This window comes from Nicotiana sylvestris, chromosome 2 (assembly GCF_000393655.2).
Source record: "Nicotiana sylvestris chromosome 2, ASM39365v2, whole genome shotgun sequence".
Classification (NCBI taxonomy): Eukaryota; Viridiplantae; Streptophyta; class Magnoliopsida; order Solanales; family Solanaceae; genus Nicotiana; species Nicotiana sylvestris.
This window is the reverse complement of record NC_091058.1, coordinates 163,201,396-163,225,144: the sequence shown is the minus strand read 5'-3', so window position 1 is coordinate 163,225,144 and position 23,749 is coordinate 163,201,396. Positions and strand designations below refer to the sequence as shown.

General features: G+C 36.6%; 2 protein-coding genes and 1 long non-coding RNA gene across 3 annotated transcripts; 2 read left to right on the top strand and 1 right to left on the bottom strand.

Moving 5' to 3' along the window:
• The first annotated feature begins 12,085 nt into the window (after nucleotides 1–12,085).
• On the top strand, nucleotides 12,086–12,634 carry LOC138885904 (uncharacterized). Its single transcript, XM_070166902.1, has one exon. It carries the CDS (start codon nucleotides 12,086–12,088, stop codon nucleotides 12,632–12,634), a length of 549 nt encoding a protein of 182 aa, XP_070023003.1.
• A 2,478-nt stretch (nucleotides 12,635–15,112) lies between these two features.
• On the bottom strand, nucleotides 15,113–15,801 carry LOC138885903 (uncharacterized). The gene is made up of 3 exons (XM_070166901.1): nucleotides 15,743–15,801; nucleotides 15,570–15,660; nucleotides 15,113–15,463 (listed from the first exon to the last, which is right to left on the bottom strand). The coding sequence occupies exons 1-3, from the start codon at nucleotides 15,799–15,801 to the stop codon at nucleotides 15,113–15,115; spliced, it is 501 nt and encodes a 166-aa protein (XP_070023002.1).
• A 5,141-nt stretch (nucleotides 15,802–20,942) lies between these two features.
• Nucleotides 20,943–23,269, top strand: LOC104212780 (uncharacterized). The gene is made up of 4 exons (XR_011405521.1): nucleotides 20,943–21,142; nucleotides 22,010–22,141; nucleotides 22,748–22,805; nucleotides 23,100–23,269. It is a non-coding gene; the product is annotated as an uncharacterized lncRNA (long non-coding RNA).
• Nucleotides 23,270–23,749: the final 480 nt, after the last annotated feature.

Sequence of the window (23,749 nt, the reverse complement as noted above, 5' to 3'; positions counted from 1 at the left end):
ATCTTGATTAACCTATGCTATGATATCACTTGATAACAACAGAATATGGGTCGAAGAACTACTAAAGAAAAATAAAAAAAAGTCAAAAAACGTGCGGAAGCTAAAAGAAAATATAAAAATAAAAAAGAAGACAGAAGACAGAAATTAAAGATAGGTTGAATTCAAGAAAACATTTCTTGAATTCAAGAAGTCGTTTCTTGAATTCAAGAAGTCTATTGTTGAAGTTGAATCCTAACAACAACAATTAGCTAACAAAAAACTAATCGCCTTTGATAGAGAATTAAAAATAATAGATTGATTGTGAAACCCGACTCTTTAGAATAATTAAAACAACAATAAGCCTAAACTTATCACCTTTCTTGAATACCTAGAAGTGATCTAAGATTTCGAAAAGAGTTTAATCTTACCACCTTAGTTGAGTTGCGAATGTTGTAGAATAAATCCAAGAGTAGCCACACACAAGAGTGTAAGAAAAATCTCACAATTTTTATTAATAATAATTTGCAATAATCTATGTCTAAAAACAAAGAAGACACCCCTTATATAGGCAGGAGGGGGTGGCGAAATTAAAGCTAAAAACAAGGAAATAAAGTCCTATACTACTTTGGACAACAAGTCCAACCACCATAGGAAAATAAAAAATACTAGGAAACAAAAACCAAGTCAATATTGGAAAGTAATTTCAACAATCGTAGGAAAAGAAAAATATAAACTTAACTACTTATGAAAGAAAGAAATATAGTTCCAAAATATATGGAAATAAGTTAAAACTTGTCACACCTCCTTTTTACACTCCGAAAGGTATATGGGAGTTTTTTCAATTAAAGTGATATTATTCAAAATGAGATTATTTATTTAATTTCAGAGTCGCCACTTGGGATAATTTATGGTGTCCCAAGTCACCGGTTTATTTTTAAATCCCAAATCAAGAAAGTTTCGACTTTATTTAAAAGTCTGCAAATCAGAAATTCTAAGTAAGGAATTCTGTTAACCAGGGAGAATGTGTTAAGTATTCCCGGGTTCCGTGGTTCTAGTACGGTCGCTTAGCAATTTATACTTGGCTTAAATTGTTTAACTACTCATTTTTAGGACCTATGTGCATTTATCTTTTTACCACTTTTAATCACTTGATTTGTTCGTAAAGAAAGAATTGAGTTACGCGTACGTATACTCATTTCTTTCGGCGCGTCAAAAGTTATGTCACGCGTACGTGTTCACAATTAATCACGCTTTATTAATTATTAAGAAAATTTGGTTGAAGTTGCGCGAACGCATCCCTCGATTTATTTTTTTTAGAACTAAATTCGTAACTATATTACGCGAACGTATATATAATCACAATAATAGTCTAAGTCGAGCCTAAAGCAAGCTAACGAGTGTTCAAAGTATTTTTTATACTAGTAATTATATTAATGTGAGGGCCATGTGTTATGAATTTTCTTGTGAATGACATGTCTCAACTTGCTTTAAAAAAATTAAACTTAATTAAAGCAATCTAAAGATGTTCTTATTTGACTCTAGTTTAAAATTCACTAAGAAGCTTTTAATTATGGACATGCTTAGGTAGATGGGTTGGACATTCAGGTACACATGTTAACAATCCAAGAACAAGAGCAATTTGGTGTTACAGCGCCAAAGTATTAGGAAGTGAAGTAGATATCAATAAAAGAAATGCCTATGTTAATTATGTTACCCACTCGGCTTTTATTCCTTTTTTTCAACTATCCACAGATTTAGTTCAACAAGCAATATCAGATGATTGGGCTATCTGTCCTCGAAATCCAAGAAAATCTGACTACTAACTTAGAAATAAAAAGAAAAAGAGGAAGATTATACAATTGTCCTCAAAATTATCAAATATATCTAGAAACTTGGAAGATGTTAGACCAACATTACTAGTAGTGTCAAACTTTTGTCTTTTGATCTGAGATCTCATGCCAAGTTGTGGAAATGACAGAATAGGGAACGTTTACTAACAACTCACAACAACAACCTAAAGAAAATAATTGAAGTGCTAATTTATATAGAGAATAACAACTTAAAAAAACGATGATGATCTTTCCATAGCTTAACATGAATAACACATAGGCAGAGCATACTATTTGCTGTATGTTCTCAACGTTAAACCATCCAAACCAAAAGCATCCAGCAATTGAACAAACTAGTGATAGCCATCAAACAAAAGTAATTATAGAACAGGTAACATATGAACAACTTCCAACAGTCCTTATTCCCAAGCAACTTTGCAAGTTTGTATTATTTAATCAAGGAGCCATGCCTGGACAGCAAGAACAATAAAATAGAAAATAAAGCTTTGAATGTGGAATGAAGAAACAACGGCGGAAATTCAGTTAGCTCAACAAGATCTTTAGTAACAAAATCTTTCCGTTATTTGCAAGCTTCTCCAAAGAAATTACAGCAGATGAAATTGAACAGCAGCGAGCAAGCAGATCCCAGCACTTTTACACGAGATGATGTTCCAAAAATCCGAGAAATAAATTAAAAAAAGAAACGAATGGTAACACTCGAGTAATTTCAGAACTCCTGCTTCTATCTTTTTTGGTGTTTTTGTCCTTCGAATCTGGTATCTGGATTTTGAATTCCTAGCCCATTCGTTTTGAATTCTTGAGTGTAAATAGGTATAAGTGAATGGAGAAGAAGAAGTAGGGTCTGGTCTCTAACGTATATCCATGGAGAGGGGGGGAAGGAATGTAGATGAGGAAGGTGAAAAATGAAAAATGAAAAATGACGAAGAAGAAGAATCCGAGCTCCTCAGATCCGCCATTTTTTCTCTGTGGAGGGGTCTCTATCTGATCATATTCTTATGTGTATAAAAATCTATAGGTTTTTAATGTTAGGTCTAAGAGCATAATAGGTCAAGGTTGGGGATTTTAGGCTATTTTGGGGGAATTGGGCCATCAGAAATAATTTTTAGCCTAAATTCAAAACAAGACCAAATCAAAACTCTTTCTTTCTTTTCCTTGATTTTTGCAATGTTAGCCATTTTAAGCTCTAATTTAGCTTAATCTAATTTTTATATGGCTAGCCTAATGATGGATTAATGCAACTAATTAATTAATTAACCTAAGAATGCAATTTTTGATTTTTAGTTATTTAAAAGATGCATATGAAAATATAATTAATTTCTAAATGCAAATTAAGCCTAAGATAACCTGAAATTAAAACGTGACAATTTTTTATGATTTTTCTATAGTTTTAAAATATTAAAAATGCATGAAATTCAACTAAATAAAGAAAAACTTCTAAAATCCCTTAAACATTATTTTGATTTATTTTTAGGAGTTATTTTCATGTAGGGCAAAAATTAGGTGCTCACAAAACTAATAATAGGATCTTGAAAGTCCCAAAACAATCTTGAAAATCTTGAAGGAAATTTACAAGCAACATGACACTAACTTGTACTAAACATCTAAAATGCCTATTCTACCCTTCTTGGATATCAATGAAGTCTTTTTTATGTCTTAACAACGGGACTTTATGTATGATTTCATGGGATGCAAGTAATTTTAGGTGTCAAATTGGTCCAAAAAGTGGACTAATTAGGACCTTTTTTAAAGGATTTTTTTTTGGGATCCAATACTCCTCTTCTTGGACATAAACTTGGGCCATAAAATAATTGTAACACCTAGCCAATTAACATCCTTTATCCTTGAGCTCTTCCTCCCAATTAATAACTTCTTTATTTGTACTTGAAGTCTAATGACCTTCTTTTGCAACTTTTTAGCTTGACATCTTGTTAAATGTTGTCTTTGAGATTTTAAAGCTTAATCATTGTCCTTGAATAGAGTTGAGCTTCCTAGGATGCTATCAACTACTTAAAAAGAAACTTCTGTTAGCAAAATTCTTTTTGTGTGGAAAAATATCCCATATGCACAACAGCTATTGCCCTCGCACCAAACTTATCATTCCTATTTGCAACATTAGTTGCATAGCATATAATACCAAGCACTCTAAGATGCTGAAGATTTGGACTCCTCCCATAAAACTTCTCAAAAGGTGATTTCCCTGTTAATACAGTGGAAGGTATCATGTTAATTAAGTATGCATCATTCTGAACACAGATTTCCCAAAATTTCAAAGGAATGGACCCTTGAAACCTAATTGTTGTGGCTACTTCTAGAAGCTGCCTACATTTTATTTCTACCACAATATTTTATTGGGGTGTGTAGACACAAGAACTTTGATGCACAATTCCTGCAACACTAAATAATTCCTTACAATGTGAGTTGAAAAATTCTAAAGCATTGTCACTTCTGAACATCTTCATTCGATTGTCAAATTGAGTATTTACCATGGTCATAAACTCTTTCAAAACAACTAGCACATCACTCTTTAGATTCAACAGAAATATCTAAACCATTCTACTACAATCATCAACTAATGTGATCACTTATTAGTACCTTTTTACTTTTGTTTTAGTCCGAACGTATTGATTTATGTTCCTAAAACAAGTGGGAGTGTGCAAATTGCAGGAATGTAGGAAATTTAGGCTCTTATGAAGAAATCTGACTCAGAAGGAGTGTTCGAACTCACAAGGCAAGAAGGGGCACAACACACAAGAAGTGTAGTCAGTAGAAGTATTTCTACGGCCGTAGAAACAAGTGCGGACCGCAGAATTCCCTCTGCGGCCACAAAACTGATGAAGAAGTCCAACAATACTTGAAGTAGAAATGCATACCGCATATAATTTGTGCGGCCTCAGAACATGGTCCGCACTAACAAGAATTCAAAAACTTCAGAGAATGTGCAACTGACCAAGATTGAAGTCTTGCCTAATGTGCGGAACGCACATAAATTGTGCGGCCATAGAAGCTAAATTTAAGCATCAAGGCAAATTGTTCGGCTGCAGAATCCAGCTCCTTGCAGATTCAAGCAATGTGTGGACCGCACATAGAATTGTTTTGCCGCAGTGCCTCCCGAGGGGCATTTCTGTCAGCGAATTTTGAGCCACTATATATAGAGGGAAATCACATTTTTTAGGTCAAGTTTTGACGTTCTAACAGCTATAGCCGTTGTAGTTTTCTATATTAGGAAATGTTTGATCATTTTGTGATTAAAACATCATAGTTTATCATTTTAACTATATATTATAGGCTTAATTAGTCTTTCTTCTTTATTTTCTACATTTTCTACTATGAGTAGCTAGACTTTTACTAAGGTTGTGACCCAGCACTAGTGCCTAAACCTTATGGATATTTAATTTATTACTTGTTTATGATTTGGTATTTATCATTTAGCCTTGTTTCTGCTTTAATTATAGAATTAATGGTTGCAAACATTGATTCATGTCTTTCTGACTTGGTATTTAATTGAGATAAAGGGATTTAGTACAGGAAAATTTGGCAAACACAAGATAGGAAAAACTCGACTTGAGCTCATATCAACTATTTAGCTTGATACCCTTTTGGGCTTGAGAAAGCCAAATGGGAAAAATCATTTTATGACTGAGAGGTATTGAATGGGTAACTTAGAATTGTGAGCTATAATTGGTAACAACCCGACCGATCGTTTTGTTTTTTCGAATTTCGTTTCCCTAAATAAGACTCCCCATATGTGATTTTAATTTTATGAATTGCGGGGATGGTTGGCTCGGGATTTGAAAGGATTCGGGTTAAAATCGTAACACTTGGTTCCTTAAGGTTGTCTAAAAAGGCTAAGTTTGACTTTGGTCAACGTTTTGAGTAAATGGCCTCAAAATCGGGATTTGGAGGTTCCAATAGGTCTGTATGATGAATTTGGACTTGGGTGTATGTTCGGATCGGGTTTTAGATGACCCGGGAGCGTTTCAGCTCCTAATTCGTGCGTAATAATACTTGGAGCCCAATTATATTTGTTTCATTGTCTTGGGAGGTTAAATTGTTAAATGATGGAAATGGGTTTGGTGTTTACTACCAGTGGAAGAATTGTTATTTATATCTTGTTATTGAGTTTTCAGCTTTGTTTATGTAGCCCATGCTTAATTATAATTTCGATATTTTATTATTAGCCCATAGTAAGTGTTGAAGTCGATCCCTCGTTGCTAATTCTTTGATGTTAGACTAGTTACTTACTGGGTACATGTTGTTTATGTACTCATACTACACTTCTGCACTTATCTTGCAGGATCTGAGGCAGGTGCATCTGGTTATCATCCCGGTGCACACTCTTGATTCCACGAGACTTAGCGGTGAGCTACCTTCCGAGCCCATTCTGCAGCACCTGGAGTCTTTCTTTTACTTTTACTTTCCATCTATTTCACTTCAGACATTAGTATAGTATTTTTGTGTATATTCTACTAGTAGCTCATAAACTTGTGACACCAGGTCTTGGAGATTTTGCTAGTAGACACATGATGATTTTTTACCATTTATTCATTTCATTTGCTCTTAAAATTGCTTATCTCAAATTTTATTTAATTCTCACTTTTTATTTATTCACTATTTAAAAATCAACTAATTTTAAATTGTTAAAAGAATCAATTATGTGGTTAGTTCATTGTTGGCTTGCCTAGTGGTAACGTTGGGCGCCATCACGGCCTATAGAAGAAATTGAGTCATGACAATAATACACCCTAATTAATAAAACAAGTGTTAACATACTTAACCCATTAGGCGAACACATAGGTAAATTTCACTACTCTAGGCCTTTTAACCATTTGGTAAAACCACAGAAACAATTACTCGCTTTCTAGTTTCTTCTCCTTATTTTACAACTGTTAGTGTTAATTTAGAAGTAGAAAAGAAAATCCCTTGTTTGGAAGCGCAATTGAGTTATTTGATTTACTTTCATAGAGTGTACACCCAAACATCCATATTAAACTCCTTGTGGAAATCAACCCCAACTCTTGTTGGGCACTATTCTTCCAACGATAATTTCCTGTCACTATTGAGTGTGGATTGGACGTGGATCAATTTTTGGCGTCGTTGCTGGGGAAGTAAAACGATGTTAGCTATATATTTTAGTATGTTTTTGTAATATCTTCTTTCCCTTTCCATGTTGCTAATTTTTTTAAGAAATTTTAGGTACAACCATGGTGGACAATGAGCTCAGAAATTTGCCTTTGGGGGAATTGGACGGCGAGGAAGAATAGGTAGAGGAGGTACCTCAAGAGCCACAAGCCAATCGCAGAGGTCGGGTACCTCTGAAAATATGCCTGTTCTACCCCCACCTCCACCATGAGCGGTTCCACACCGGATATTGCCCAATAAAGGTTATACTAGTGCAATAATTCCTCCCCATATTAGGGCGGGAAACTTCCAAATCACCAATGTGATGCTCACTTTGCTTGAGCAATGGGGTTTCTTTATTAGTGTTCCAACTCAAAATGCTTATAAACATTTGAAGGGTATTGTGGATATGTGTCAGGGGAGCAAGCAAACCAATGTTTCGGAGGATGCATTGAGGCTAAGGCTTTTTTCCCTCTCTCTACGGGACAAAACTTTAAATTGGTTGGAACGATTGTCGAAACATTCAATTCACACTTGGGATGAGTTGGCGGAAATGTTTATTGGTAAGTTTTTCTCACCCGGGCACATGGCTACACTTTGAAATGAGATCTTAGCATTCAAGCAAGAGCCAAATGAACCACTACATGAGATATGGCAGAGCTATAAGATAATGGTTAAGGAATGTCCTAACAATGATATGACAAAAAACGTGATACAACAAACCTTTTATCGTGGGATTAACACAACCAACAAATGTGTAGTAAATCAACTAGATGGTGGGAACTTTATGACTATGCCTTATGCATAGGTGTGTGAAATCTTAGATGAGATGGCAGAAATGTCGTCGGCTTGGCAATCCCAGGCCAATGTCCCACAAGGTGATCCGAATATGATCCACCTTCTCAAAGAATTGCAAGATCATGAGCAAGCCATTGCCGAATTCACCACTAAAGTGAGTCAACTAGCAAAAGCTCAACTATGTCAAGTGCAAGCTACTAAGCAAGTTAATTGTATGGAGGGAGTAAATGTGTTGATGAACAAGAGGAGGACTAAGTGTCCATAAGTGCAAACTCGAGTGGAGAACTATGTGCAAGATGATGATGGTTTTGAGTAAGATGATTCTTATAATGAGCAAGAGGAGGAAGTACAATATATGAACAATTTTCAAGGGCAAAGAAATAACTTTCAAGGCCCAAACCAACAATAATGCAGACCACAAAACAATCATGGCAATTGGAATTCTAACAATCAAGGGAATTGGCATAACAACAACAATCAAGGACATTGGAGTGGAAACAACCAAGAATGTTGGGGAGGCAATAATCAAGGTGATTGGAGTAAAAATCAAGGCAACCGAGGGTCAGGTTTTCAAAGGCCCCCAATGTATCAACAACCGAGCAACCCACCTTCTTATCATTTCCATGGTTCAAGTTTTTTAAACAATTAGATGGGTCATATTGAAATATATTCAAGCAAATGATGGAAAATAATGTCGAGTCAGATGCCCAACTGGCCTCACACAACACATCAATCCGCAATCTAGAAGTTCAATTGGGGAAAATCTCTCAAACTTTAAATTCTCGTCCTAAGGAGCACTACCAAGTGATACGGTGGTAAACACAAAGAGTTGTAACAAATACGGGCATGCTATGGAAGTTATCACAAGAAATGAAAGAGGTGGGAATGCACCCAACTCAAGTGGAAGGCGGCTTGTTGATGATGATCAAGTGATGCACGAAGAAGAGATCACGAACAATGTTATTGTACCTAATAAGGAGGTTCGGATTGATATTGATGATAGTGTGGAAGAGACTCAAGAGAAGGTGAACCCGTCTAGGAAACACATTATTGACATACTGAAGCCGGTAGTGCAAAAGGCAAAGGCATCATTGTCTAAGCTTCCATCTCCATACGCTCAAAGACATTCCAAGAAAAATGGTGAGAATCAATTCAAGAAGTTCATTCAAATGATGAAGAGTCTTTCAATCAATGTGCCATTGGTCAAAGCTTTGGAACAAATGCCCGATGATGCAAATTTTATGAAAGATCTTGTGAAAAAAGAAGCGGTTAGTCAATTTTGAGACCATCAAAGTTACTCATCAAGTGAGTGCAATTGTTCATTCAATAGCTCCCCTAAGTTGGAGAATCCTGGTGCTTTCACGATTCCTTGTATAATTGGGTGTCGAGTTTGCTAAAGCTCTTTGTGATCTTGGGGAAAGTATAAATTTGATACCTTATTTGGTTTTCAAGACTTTGGGTATTGGGCAACAAAGAACCACTTCGATGAGATTGCAAATGGCCGATTGTACCATGAAAAGGTCGTTGTTGTGATTGAAGATATTTTGGTTCGGGTTGATAAATTCATTCTTCCGGCGGATTTTGTCATTCTAGATTGTGAGGTTGATTATGAAGTGCCAATTATTCTTGGAATATCTTTCCTTGCTACGGGTGAGGCTCTTTATGATGTTGAAGTCGGATAACTCACTTTCTGGGTTGGTGATGAAAAAGTGGTATTCTGTGTATGTAAGTCCACACGACAACCAAATAGCAATGAGGTGTGTTCTTTTGTGGATTTGGTGACCGATTTCATTGTTGATAATACAAGTACTACAATCAATGTTGGTGATATGTTGGATGCCATCTTGCTCAACTTTGATGATGACGAGATGGATGGCTTTATGGAATGTGTGAACTCTTTGCAAGGAATGGGGTCGTACAATTATACACCCTATAAATTGTCCTTGGATCTTGAAAATAAGAAGATTCCTTCTACAAAGCTTCCTATTGAAGAGCCACCTACCTTGGAGTTGAAGCCATTGCCTTCACATCTTCGGTATGAAATTCTTGGCCCTAGTTCTACTTTACTGGTTATTCTTTCCTCTTGTTTGACTAACGTGCAGGTAGATTCCACATTGGAGGTGCTACAAAGGAGGAAGAAGGCTATCGGGTGGACCTTGGCGAATATTCGGGGTATAAGCCCTGCCTTTTGCATGCATAAGACCAAGTTGGAGGATGGTACTAAACCATCTATTGAACATCAAACAAGACTCAATGAGGCTATGTAAGAAGTTGTTAAGAAGGAGATTATCAAATGGTTGGACAGGGTTGTCTACCCCATCTCCGATAGTTCATGGACTTCTCCGGTTGAATGTATCCCAAAGAAGGAGGCATGACGATGGTCACCAATGACAAGAATGAATTGATTCCCGCAAGAACGGTAACGGTTGGAGGGTGTGTATGGATTATCGCAAGCTCAACAAAGTCACAAGGAAGGATCACTTTCCACTTCCTTTATAAGATCGAATGCTCGATAGATTGACTGGTCGTGCTTTTTATTATTTTCTTGATGGGTACTCGGGTTACAACCAAATTCTTATTGCTCGGGAATATCAAGAGAAAACAAGATTTACAAGTCCCTATGGTACTTTTGCTTTCAAGCAGATGCCATTTGGTTTGTGTAATGCACATGTGACTTTTCAAAGGTGTATGATGGCTATTTTCATGGACATGGTGAAGGACTACCTTGAAGTTTTCATGGATGACTTCTCGGTGGTTAGGATTCTTTTGATGAATGTCTTGCAAATTTGGACAAAGTGCTAGCTAGATGTAAAGAAACCAATTTGGTACTCAATTGGGAGAAGTGTCATTTCATGGTTGAGGAAGGTATTGTCCTTGGCCATAAAATCTCAAGGAATGAAATTGAAGTTGACAATGAAAAGATTAAAGTGATTTTAAGCTTCCACCCCCAACTTCGGTGAAGGGTGTGCGGAGTTTTTTAGGCCATGCGGGTTTTTACCGGTGCCTTATCAAATATTTCTCTAAAGTGTGAACCCATTGTGCAAGCTTCTTAAGAACAATGCCAAGTTTAATTTCAATGATTATTGCATGAGAGATTTTGAATTGTTGAAGCTCAAGTAGACAACTTCTCCCATCATCACTGCTCCAAATTGGAGTGTGCCTTTTGAACTCATGTGTGATGCAAGTGACGTAGTGGTTAGGAATATTTTAGGGCAACGTATCAACTAGATTTTCCATCTGATCTACTATGCTAGTAAAACCATGAATATAGCCCAAGTCAACTATACTGTTACATAGAAAGAGCTCCTAGCAATTTTGTTTGCAATTGAGAAGTTCTACCCGTTCTTGATGGATACAAAGGTTATTGTCCACACAGACTGTGCGTCGCTTCATTATCATATGAGCAAAAAGGACTCCAAAGTTCGGTTGGTGAGATGGGTACTCCAGTTACAAGAATTTGATATTGACATCTAAGATAGGAAAGGCAGTGAAAACCAAGTGGCAGACCACTTTTCTCGTTTGGAGAAGGAGGGGAAGCCGTAAGATTGCCTTGAAATCAACGACTCCTTCCTTGATGAGCAACTTTTGGCAATTTAAATGAAATAAGTGCCATGGTTCGCGGACTTAGCAAATTTTCTTGTGTGTGGAATCATTCCGGATGAGTTCTCCTCAAGCCAAAGGAAGAAGCTCAAGCGGGATTGTCAAGATTATTATTTGGATGAACCATACATTTTTCGGATTTGTACGGATGGGATGATTAGTATGTGTGTACCGGAAGAAGAGCAAGTTGATATTCTTAGGGATTGTTATTCTTCGCCATATGGTAGTCATCATGGTAGAGCAAGAACGGCGGCCAAAGTGCATAGTTGTGGTTTTTATTGGCCTGCTCTTTACAAGGATGCTAGCGAGTTGGTGAGAAGATGTGATGAATGTCAACGGGTCGGTGGAATCTCAAAGAAAAATGAAATTCCTCTCACATCCATCTTGGAGATTAATATTTTCTATGTTTAGGGCATTAACATCATGGGACCTTTTGTGAGTTCTTGTGGAAACACCTACATCTTGGTCGCAGTAGATTATGTGTCCAAGTGGATTAAGGTCACCGCTTTACCCAATAATGAGTTGACAAGTGTAGTGGCTTTCTTGAAGAAGAATATTTTCACAAAGTTTAGTACTCCACATGCAATCATAAGCAATGGGGGTCACACTTTTGCAACAAAGCTTTTGACACTTTACTTAGCAAGTATGGTGTCACTCACAATGTCACGACTCCCTATCACCCACAAGCTAGTGGGCAAGTGGAAGTCTCCAACCGAGAGATAATGAGTATTTTGTCTAAAATGGTGAATGCAAATCAGACGTATTGGTCCAAGAAGCTTGGTGATGCATTATGGGCTTATCAGACGACTTTAAAAGTATCGATCGGAATGTCTCCATACCGGTTGGTGTTCAAAAAATCTTGTCATTTTCTAGTGGATCTAGAGCACAAGGCAATGCGGGCTCTAAAGAAGTTGAATCTTGATTGGCATGTAGCTGCTAACTTGAGAGTTGCACATTTGAATGAATTGAATAAGTTCTGGTACCATGCATATGCGAGTTCGTCCTTGTACAAAGAAAAGATGAAATATCTTCATGACAAATACATTTGGAACAAAAAGTTCAAGGTGCGAGATCTTGTTTTATTATTTAATTCAATGTTGAGAATGCTTCCCGTGAAGCTAAAATCCAAGTGGAGTGGTCTATTTGAAATTGTTGGTGTGATACCTTTTGGTGCATTAGACTTGAAGAACAAAAATAATGAAGTATTCCGAGTCAATGGTTACTGGGTGAAGCACTACTTGGGCAAAGTTGGAGATAGCCATGTGGTGGCAGTCATTCACTTAACTTAAGGGTATTTTGAGTCATGTCGCGATGTTAAATCAAGCACTTCTTGGAAGGCAACTCATTTTATTTTCCTTTTTCTTTTATAGTTAGGTGTTATTTATGTTCTAACTTGATTTTAAGTGTGCTACAGGGATGAGTGTGACTTGCAAGAAAGGTGGATTTTTTTTAGCTAAGTATTCAAATGATCTGCCGATCGCATTTTATTTGTGCGGACCGCACAGTTATGTGTGCCACAGGAGAACAGAATTTGCGGCCGCATATTTCTCTTGCGAATCGCACATTTGGAATATTGAGAAAGTGTGAAATTATTAACTCTCTAAAGTTTGAGCTTGTCAGTGTGGAGGCTGATGTGTGACCACACATGAAATCTGCGGCCGCACATGAAAATGTGCGGGCTGCACATTGAGATCAGAGGTTTTTAACACAGGTGACAGAGTGCAAACCGCACATGAGAATGTGTGGTCGCACTCGACTCTTTTCCCTTTTCAACCACTTGCTATAAATAGGAGAATAGAGATTTTTTACACTTTTCACTCTCTTAGCAAACATTGTTGCTCTGTTGATTTTCTTAAGAGATTTTAACTGTCCCCACACACAACTACCTGTGATTATTTAACCAGCGCACTCACTCAATCTGGTATGCTTCAATTCTTGTTAAATTTTTGTGTTAGTTTAATTGTTAGAAGTTTAGTTTCTTCTCAGACCATATGTTATTAGAGTTCATCCATGTTTCCATGTAGAGTAGATTTGAACTAGGTAATCATCATACATGCTCTAATGGGATTGTGTTAGGGAAATTTCATGTTTTTACCATGTTACCATGTCTATTTGTGCAAGAAATTGAAAAATCTAAGTACAAAAAATATTTTTGTTCATACTTTTTGAAATCTGCAGTCGCACTTGAATTTGTGTGGACCGTAGATTAGGAGGTCTGGGCAGCTTAGTGAAGCAAAGGATCTGCGACCGCAATTTAAAATGCGCGGACCGAAGATTTCTCTTGCGGCACCGATCGGCCATCGCACTGTCTTTAGAGACTCTGAACTTTAAGAGTCTGAAGTGCGGCTGTATTTGCAATTGTGTGGCTGTATTTGCAATTGTGCGGATCACACTTCCTTTCTGCAACCGCACAACCATATTCTATGGACCACAGTTCCTTTTTCGGCCGCACATAAAAAATGTGCTGACCGCAGAACCCAATACCTGCAAAACCTATGTTTTAATCACAAACTGTTGTGTCTTCATGTTCCTCCCTTGCCTACATAAGTCCTGAATGTGTTGAATGATGACTTGTAACTAACAATCTTCTATGCTTTGATATAGACAATGGTTCGATCGCGAGGCCGAGGCGACACTACAAAGGGAAAAAGGTAAATCTTCTAAGGGTCGAGGTAGAGGTACCTTACCCTTTGGCCAGCCTAAGACCATCATAAAGAAAACCATATCAGGTAGAAGGAGATGTCCATACCTTTCCAAGCCGAGTTCCTATATTCTGTCTTAGGAAGTATCATAGGGGGACTCAGCCTCTGTTCAGGAGGAGCAGCCAACCACATAGTCGAGGCCATAGGGGAGATACCAGCTCAGGGATGAGTCATCTTCATCTCATAGTACCTCTGAGGGGCCGAAGAGTGCTAGCCAGACATTTGAGCCAGCAACTACACCACACATAGATAGGCACAGACGACACAAGAGATCTCTGATGATGGTAAAGGGCGAGATGGTACATCCACATGTATGGAAAGATCAAAGAATAAGGAATTCTGGGAGGATAGGTTTGTTAGTTTGGCCGCCTTCACTAATTTTTGTATGTGGTGGCCAGTGAGATCTTTGAACTTGAGAGATAGCTCCTATTGAAGGATTTGGAGAAATAAAACCCGATAATCTTAAGGCAGTTCAGAACAAGAAAGGGTTGGATATGGTTTATTGAGAGAGTTTAGTATTCCAAGGAATACCTCATTTGAGAGTTTTATGCTAATGTTGCTCACATCAAGAAGGGGATGAAGGTGACCAAATTACGCAACCTCAAGGTGAGGGTTGATCAGCATATTCTAAATGCGTACTTGGGATTTGATGAGTTGGAGCAAAATGAGTATCTTAGCTCCCCAGGGCCACCACCACCATGGATTACCGTTTGGGTTCCCATTCAGGGGAACACATTGAGCTTCGAGGCGAAGGGGTGGTAGACTTTTGTTTGCATCAGACTTGATCCATGCCCGAATGAGACTCATCTGCCTATTCCTCGGGTTGTTCTTGTGGCTTTCATTATGGCCGGGTACCCAATTAATGCGGTGCCATGATGTCGGCCAACATTTCACTGATAGCATAGCAGGCTAGCTCGCCCTACCCTTATCCCAACGCTATCACAGAGTACCTCACTGATGCAAAGGTAGAACCGAGATTATTTGACAACAAGGTAAAGCCGAAGAAGCCATTTGACTGGTATTCATTGATGGATGAGACCAACCCAAAGAAGAAAGCCCAACCTTCTACCACTTAGCCCAATTTTCCTTGGTATGACCTTTAAGTTTGCAATGCTCACACTGAATGTTGCAATTCTTTTTAGGTTTCTGTTGGTGTACTTTTGCACTCCACAAGGCAGTAATGTCATTTCCATTCACAACTGGATTCAATCCTATGTTAGCTGCTTTGTGAGTCTCATATTCAACTATCATAGCATATGCTTGATTGAGTGTAGGTTCTACTGACTTTATTAGGATATGCCTCCTTGCTTGCGAATATGTATCATTTAATCTACTAAGAAATTGAAGTAGTCTTTTGTCGCTGAATGTGATCCACATAATCCTTCGAATTTGGAGAAGGTACCATTGCATCATACTCTGCCCAAAGCTCCTTTAATTTTATGAAGTACATTGACACAAAATATGTTCCTTGTGAAATTATTGCTATTTTTCTATACAACTGAAAAATCCTCATTCTATTGACCTTGTCAAACCATTCCCTAAGGTCCTCCCAAACCAGATGTGCATTTGAAGCATAAGAAATTCCATTGAGAATATTTGGAGACATTGTGTTCCTAATCCATGATAGAACAATAGCGTTACAAGTTTCCCAGTCCTCGTGTAGCTCTGATTTGAACAATTCCTTCTTGCATGTACCAGTCATGAACCCTAGCTTCCTTTTGGCTTGTAATAAGATTCTCATCGGCCTCCGCCATAGTCCGTAATTCTCGGATCCTGTCAATTATGCCGGAATCAATACAGAACTTGAAGTGCCAGATGGATGCACAAAATGCGGATGGATGTGATTTATTTTTTGATCCCCCATTGAAAATCACTGAATCGAGCTTTCAATCTTTCAATTCTAAGAACACTGAGCTGTGCGAAGAAGAAATGAAGAAGAATTGAGCAATCTATGTGAAAAATTGATCACTCCAGCTTTGATACCATTTTAAGTGACAACCATGGAAGCTTCACTATTAAGCTAAGTGAGAGAGAGAGACGATATGTAGAGACAACTCCTCCTTCTTTTTTATTAAGCAAGAGTATTGTACAGTATTGTGTGTGTATATATATATATACACTATTAATAACTGACTTACAGTATATTGTAACTAACTAATAGGCTAATCATATAATTACCCCCACACTAACTTCTTAGTGGACTAACAGCTATGGTCCAGCTGAACTATTATCAAATGACACCTTTAACAAAATCTAAAAGAAGGAAAATATATGAATTTCAGAAGAGAAGAATATGAAAGGTTTCCATAAACACGGAGTGTAACGTGATCTTCTAATTTGGGTCTCTTCCTCTCTTTACTACTCTCTCCGTCTCATATTATCAGTCGTGGTTACTAAAAATAGTTATCTCTGTTATGAATAGTTTGTACATTGGATACTACTTTGGATACTACATTGGATGCTACATTGGATGCCCATGTTGTGAATAACTTAAAGATTAAATTTCCTACTTTATGTCCATCATCTTTACTTTTTATGCCTATAAAAGGCCATGTAATTGCAATGGAAAAATACACCAAAGTGAAAGAAGAAAACACTTCTCCCTTCTTTCTATCTCTTCTTATTTACATTTTACTGCATTACTTTTATTTTATAACACGTTATCAGCACGAAGCTCTAATTTTATTCTTAACTCCCGCTAAGTTGAGCCATATTTTATTAAGAATATGAAAATTCCCCAGTCTTCAGTTGGACTCAAGATTAATAAAGATGATATATGTCTTCTGGATAGTGCTACAACACACTATTTTAAAAGATAAGAGATATTTCTCTTATTTGGTAATGAAAGAAGCGAATGTTAATACAATATCCGGTAGTACAAGATTAATTGAAGGTTCTGGAAGAGCCAATTTATTACTACCAGGAGGAACAAATTTGGCTATTGATGAAGCACTATATTGTAGTAAATCTCAAAGAAACTTATTAAGTTTCAAAGATATTCGCCAAAATGGCTATCATATTGAGACTACAAATGATGAAAAGATTGAATATCTTTATATTACTACAATAATGTCCGGTAAGAAATATGTGCTTGAAATGTTACCTGCTCTTTCCTCCGGCTTATACTACACAAGTATTAGCAGGATTGAAACACATGCCATAGTAAACGAGAAGTTTACTAATCAAGATAATTTTATTATTTGGCATGACCGGTTGGGTCATCCTGGTTCTAATATGATGCGTAAAATAATTGAGAATTCACATGGACATGCAATGAAGAGTCAGAAGATTCTTCAATTTAAGGAATTCTCTTGTGCTGCATGTTCTCAAGGAAAATTAATTATTAGACCATCAACTATTAAAGTTAGGATGGAATCCCCTACATTTCTGGAACGTATACAGGGTGATATATGTGAGCCCATTCACCCTCCATATGGACCATTCAAATATTATATGGTTTTGGTAGATGCATCTACAAGATGGTCACATGTGTGCTTACTATCAACTCGCAATATGGCATTTGCGAGATTGTTGGCTCAAATAATAAAGCTAAGAGCACAATTTCCAGATTATGCAATTAAGACAATTCGTCTTGATAATGCTGGTGAGTTTACATCCCAAGCCTTTAATGATTATTGTATTTCAACTGGGATAACAATTGAGCATCCAGTTGCTCATGTTCATACACAAAATGGTCTAGCAGAATCATTGATCAAACGCCTCCAATTAATTGCTAGACCAATGCTTATGAGAACAAAACTTCCCATTTCAGTATGGGGTCATGCTATTTTGCACGCAGCAGCACTTGTGCGGATAAGGCCCACAAGTTATCATAAAGTCTCCCCATTGCAATTGGCTTTTGGTCAGGAGCCAAATATTTCCCATCTTAGGATCTTTGGTTGTGCGATATATGTTCCAATTTCTCCACCACAACGCACAAAGATGGGTCCTCAAAGAAGGTTGGGGATATATGTTGGATATGAATCTCCTTCTATTATAAAATATCTAGAGCTGATGACTGGAGATTTATTTACGGCAAGATTTTCTGATTGCCATTTTGATGAATCAGTATATCCAACATTAGGGGGAGAAAACAAGCAGCTGAAAAAGAAGATAGATTGGAATGCATTATCATTGTCTCATTTAGATCCTCGAACAAATCAATGTGAACAAGAGGTTCAAAAGATTATTCATTTACAAAATATTGCAAATCAATTGCTAGATGCATTCACTGACCTACCAAGGGTGACTAAGTCACATATTCTAGCTGCTAATGCTCCAATTCGAGTTGATATCCCGGCAGGACAATTAATTAAAGCAAATGAGTCTAAGCCATGTTTGAAACGTGGTAGACCAATCGGTTCTAAAGATAAAAATCCTCGAAGAAGAAAATGAGCAAGTGATCAAAGTGAACATAACACAGAGGTAGTGGCTCAAGAAGAGCCCCAAGACGTAACAAATGATAAGACCTTAGGGGAGGTCCAGGTACCTGAAAATAATGAAAATGAAGAGATATCAATAAGTTATGTCTCGACCGGGAAAAGATGGAACCAAAATAATATTGTTATCAATAACATTTTTGCTTATAATGTTGTTGTTGAAATAATGCAACAAGATGAGGATCTTGAACCAAAATCTGTCAATGAATGTAGACAGAGAAATGATTGGCCAAAATGGAAAGACTCTATCCAGGCAGAGTTAACTTCACTTGGAAAACGTGAAGTCTTCGGACCCATAGTTCGAACACCTGAAGGCATAAAGCTAGTAGGTATAAATGGGTTTTTGTGCGAAAACAAAATGATAAAAATGAAGTCGTTAGATATAAAGCGCGACTTGTGGCACAAGGGTTTTCCCAAAGGCCTGGAATTGATTATATGGAGACATATTCTCCTGTAGTGGATGCTATCACCTTCAGGTATCTCATAAATATGGCAGTGCAAGAAAAACTTGATATGCATCTAATGGATGTTGTTACAGCCTATTTGTATGGATCATTAGACAACGAAATTTTTATGAAAGTACCTGAGGGATTTAAAGTGCCAGAAGCATATAAAAGTTTTCGAGAAACTTGTTCAATAAAGCTTCAGAAATCTTTATACGGATTGAAACAATCAGGTCGTATGTGGTACAATCGCCTGAGTGAATACCTGTTGAAAGAAGGGTACAAGAATGATCCAATTTGTCCTTGTGTCTTTATAAAAAGGTCTGGATCTGAATTTGTTATAATCGCTGTGTATGTTGATGATTTAAATATCCTGGGGAACTTCCAAAAATAGTAGAATGTTTGAAGAAAGAATTTGAAATGAAAGATCTTGGAAAGACAAAATTTTGTCTTGGTCTACAAATTGAGTATATGAAAGATGGAATATTTGTCCATCAATCAACATACACCGAAAAGATTTTAAAGCGATTCTATATGGATAAAGCACATCCATTGAGTACCCCGATGGTTGTGAGATCACTTGATATAAAGAAAGATCCATTCCGACCTCATGAAAATGATGAAGAGCTTCTTGGTGCCGAAGTACCATATCTTAGTGCAATTGGGGCATTAATGTATCTTGCCAATAATTCCCGACCAGATATAGCTTTCTCAGTAAGCTTATTGGCAAGATTTAGTACTTCGCCAACACAAAGACACTGGAATGGTATTAAACATATATTCAGATACCTCCAAGGGACCATTGATATGGGTTTATTTTATTCAAATGAATCCAAGCCATCATTGATTGGTTATGCAGATGCAGGATATTTGTCTGATCCACACAAAGGTCGATCTCAGACAGACTATTTATTTACAAGTGGAGGTACAACCATATCATGGCGTTCAACAAAGCAAACTATGGTTGCTATTTTTTCAAATCATGTAGAGATAATAGCCATTTACGAAGCAAGTCGAGAATGTGTTTGGTTAAGATCTATAACTCAACACATTCAACAAACATGTGGTCTTTCTTCGAAAGAGAATATTCCAACAATATTGTATGAAGACAATGCTGCATGCATAGCTCAATTGAAAGGAGGATATATCAAAGGAGATAGAACAAAACACATTTCATCGAAATTCTTTTTCACTCATGATCTTCAGAAGAATGGTGAAATAGATGTACAACAAGTTCGTTCAAGTGATAATTTGGCTGATCTGTTCACTAAGGCGTTACCAACCTCAATATTTGAAAAGCTGATATATAAGATTGGAATGCGTCCTCTTCGAGACATTAAGTGATTTTTCATCAGGGGGAGTAACTACACGCTGCACTCTTTTCCTTAACTAAGGTTTTGTCCCACTGGATTTTTCTGGTAAGGTTTTTAATGAGACAGCAAGCAATGCATATTATAAATAACTATGTACATCCCAATATTTTTTTTGTAAGTTTTTAATGAGGCACATTATCTTACATGGACATCCAAGGGAGTGTTATGAATAGTTTGTACATTGGATACTACTTTGGATACTACATTGGATGCTACATTGAATGCTCATATTGTGAATAACTAAAAAGATTAAATTTCCTACTTTATGTCCATCATCTTTACTCTTTATGCCTATAAAAGGCCATGTAATTGCAATAGAAAAATACACCAAAATGAAAGAAGAAAATACTTATCCCTTCTTTCTATCTCTTCTTATTTACATTTTACTGCATTACTTTTATTTTATAACAATCTCGAATTATTTATCATTTTAGAAGTTCAAGACAAAATTGATTAATTTTTTCTTTTTTTTTACCCTTAGTAATTCACTACAAAAAAAAAGGAAATATTGTGGCGGTTTTGAAGTGGCGGTTCATAATATACCAAGTATTGGGGCAACTTTCGGTCTGTCATACCAAAAATTTAAAAGCCCGGCGTTTACTGTTGAATTACAGCGTGTTGCTTGCACTTTATTTTTAACATATTTTATTTATTTATCTCGAAAATGCTAAAACATCTACCGTCACAAATTAGAACCTCTCTCTGTATCCCTCCCCCAATAAACCCTAGTCATACTGCCGATCTCCCCCATCATGCTACCAAATCGTGATCGGCGTTTCACCAGATCGGCGGGGACTACTTCTCCTCCTATTCGCTCCTAATCTCTCCAGTTATTACCAGGTCTTTTATGATTTTGCTAACCACACCAAGTCTCTTTATTACCTTCTCCTTTTTGCTTGTGTATGTATAGGTATTTGTGTATCTACGGTGTTGTTGTTGGTTTTGCTATGCCCTGTAACTGTAGTTGTCAGATCTGTTCTTATAAGCTTGCATTTTTTCTATTAGATTTTATATCTGGTGTTGCAAGGAACGAATCCTTTTGTGATTGAAATTTTTCTAGAAGTCCTTTTTGTTTGGTTGGAACTTGTCTGTCAGTGTAGGGATGCGAGAACCTTAGTTGACGTTCAAAGATATATTAGCAAGGACAGAGTATTGTGTAGCGGCCGTAACTAGTTTAGGATTGAGTAAATTGAGAGCTCTGTGTGTGGAGTGGTGTTTTATAGTCATTTGCTGCTATATATCCTTATGCGAGTATGAAATTCTGCTGGTTGCAGAATTGAATTAGTGTACTTGAATTAATTGTAGTTATCATTTGGAATGCTCCTGTAGACTTTCTTTGCTTTTAGCCAAACATTGCAAAGTTGGATGCATGAATTGAGTTTGGTGTTTTTTGAACTTTATGCTTAATTGTGAATACTTGGATAAAATTACTTTTGCATACGCTAACTTTGCTAGCCATTTAAGTGGACTTTTTCTACTTAGGATAACTTTACTAGAGTATTCCCTAACAGGTCAACACATGGACTCATGGAGTAGTATAGGTTTACAAATTAATCATGTCCTCTATCAGGTATTTGCAGTATATAATGTGCATGGTTAATGAAATAGCATTTTGTTTTTCATTTAGGTGAACATTTATAAAAATGGTTCAAAGTTGATATTATTTTGATAAGTTAATGTTTCTCTGCCTCATTTGTTCTCTTTCAGGTCATGGCTATATGGAGTATGTTCACAAATTATTACACAATGTTTCTTTGCGTGGTTTCTTTTTCACGCCATGGCTGTATTGAGTATGTGCACAAATTAAAACATAATGGGCTCGCTTCCATGGATATCTTGGTATAATTTCATTCCTGTGGCTATACATGCCTTATTAAAAGATTAAATAGATTACCTTCATTTTTATTTTTCTCTCAACTATTTTCTGCATTTTCTCTCTTACTTCTTTCTTTCATTAGAGTCTATTGCCTGGCGACAGAAATTCCTTTTGAAGTTTACTAATATTTGATTTCTGTGCTGTGCCACTATTTTGGAGTAGATGATCTTGATAGTATTTTACCAGAAGCCTTTTTAGTTTGGAGAAGAGATTGTGGATGATCTATTATTTCTTGAAGAGGTTGTCGGGTCAGTAATGTAAAGTTTTTAATAAGGGTTGTGAATACATAACCAACATGTTGAATAGAGATGAACAGGAAAATCAGTCCATTCAATTTTTTCTGCCATTATTAACTTAGACATGTCTTTGCACTCACTGCCTTTTTTAAGGGTAGCAACTTGCCTTTTTTCTTTTGAACTTACTGGGATTGCTCCTGCGTTGCACTATCACTAGATTGATATACAGAATGTAGCATGATGAATGAGTAGAGTTCATCAAGAATTTGAAACTGATGGTTTCTTGGTTATTTTTGTGTGGCAACATTCATAAAGTGTTGACTGTTGTTTCAGAATATTTCTTGAGCTTTTGCAGTGAGTTATTCTGGTCCTCCTACTTGATGGCATTCAGGTATATATTTTCTTATTTTATATTTCCATTTAACTTCTTCTATGAGATTTCTATCTCATTATTGCTGATAAGTTATTCAGCTTTAAATTCATTCTCATTTCAAAGCACTTGTTATGTGTCACAATGTTTTATTCTATCACTCAAATCTTTCAAATAAGTTAAAATGATCCAAGGTATATTGGCCATCATTAACTGTGTTCTGCACAAAAGAAAAATCAATATAACTAGTTACTAGTGATTACGAGTTACTTTATTGGTTATTAATTCTATACGAATCTTGTTTCTTTTCTATAGGCATCAGATATTGGAAGGCGCACTCCATCAGTTCATAGCCAAGGAAATGTTCAGATGGAAGCAACAATATGTTAAATATTTGTAACTCTTTGTGTTGATACATTTAATGATGTAATTTTTGAGTACTTGTGCTTCTTCGATAATGAATATTCTGTCTTTTTAATTCTTCATATATGTGCCAGAATTGTTATTATGAATTACTCAAGTCTTGGATACAAAGGATGATAAACAGAATGTAAATGTGAATAATTAAATTGTGGCATTAAAGAAGTAAAAATATTTTAAATAGATCATGGAGGCCAAAACATTACAATTACTAATATATAGAAGAGCGGGAGAAGCAGGTCGAGGTCGTCATGTGTGCTTGCCTATAAAAGGGTATTCTGGTCATTTCAACTTTAGTCTTTAATTTCTCTTAAAACACCTGTAGACGCTCTAACAATGATAGCAACAAAGTAGTTATGATGGGCGCTTGGGTTTCTATGTTGCTGGCACAACGCGTGGACTTCCATGTAATATCTGATCACTTCATATTATCAGTCATAACACTATCTCAAAGTTCCCATCTCTCTGAACACCTCCATGAAATCTCTGCTTCCTCTCGCTCCTATTGTTTGTCTATGCTGGTCCTCATCGAGACAACTACAAGA

Excerpts from the sequence above, each read along its gene's own strand:
- LOC138885904 (XM_070166902.1), top strand. The coding sequence starts at position 12,086 with ATGGTGAATGCAAATCAGACGTATTGGTCCAAGAAGCTTGGTGATGCA.
- LOC138885903 (XM_070166901.1), bottom strand. The coding sequence starts at position 15,801 with ATGGCGGAGGCCGATGAGAATCTTATTACAAGCCAAAAGGAAGCTAGG. Across the intron at positions 15,661-15,742 it reads GAAGCTAGGGTTCATGACTG|GAACACAATGTCTCCAAATA; the intron begins GTACATGCAAGA and ends ATCATGGATTAG. Across the intron at positions 15,464-15,569 it reads TTAGGGAATGGTTTGACAAG|AGTATGATGCAATGGTACCT; the intron begins GTCAATAGAATG and ends AGCTTTGGGCAG.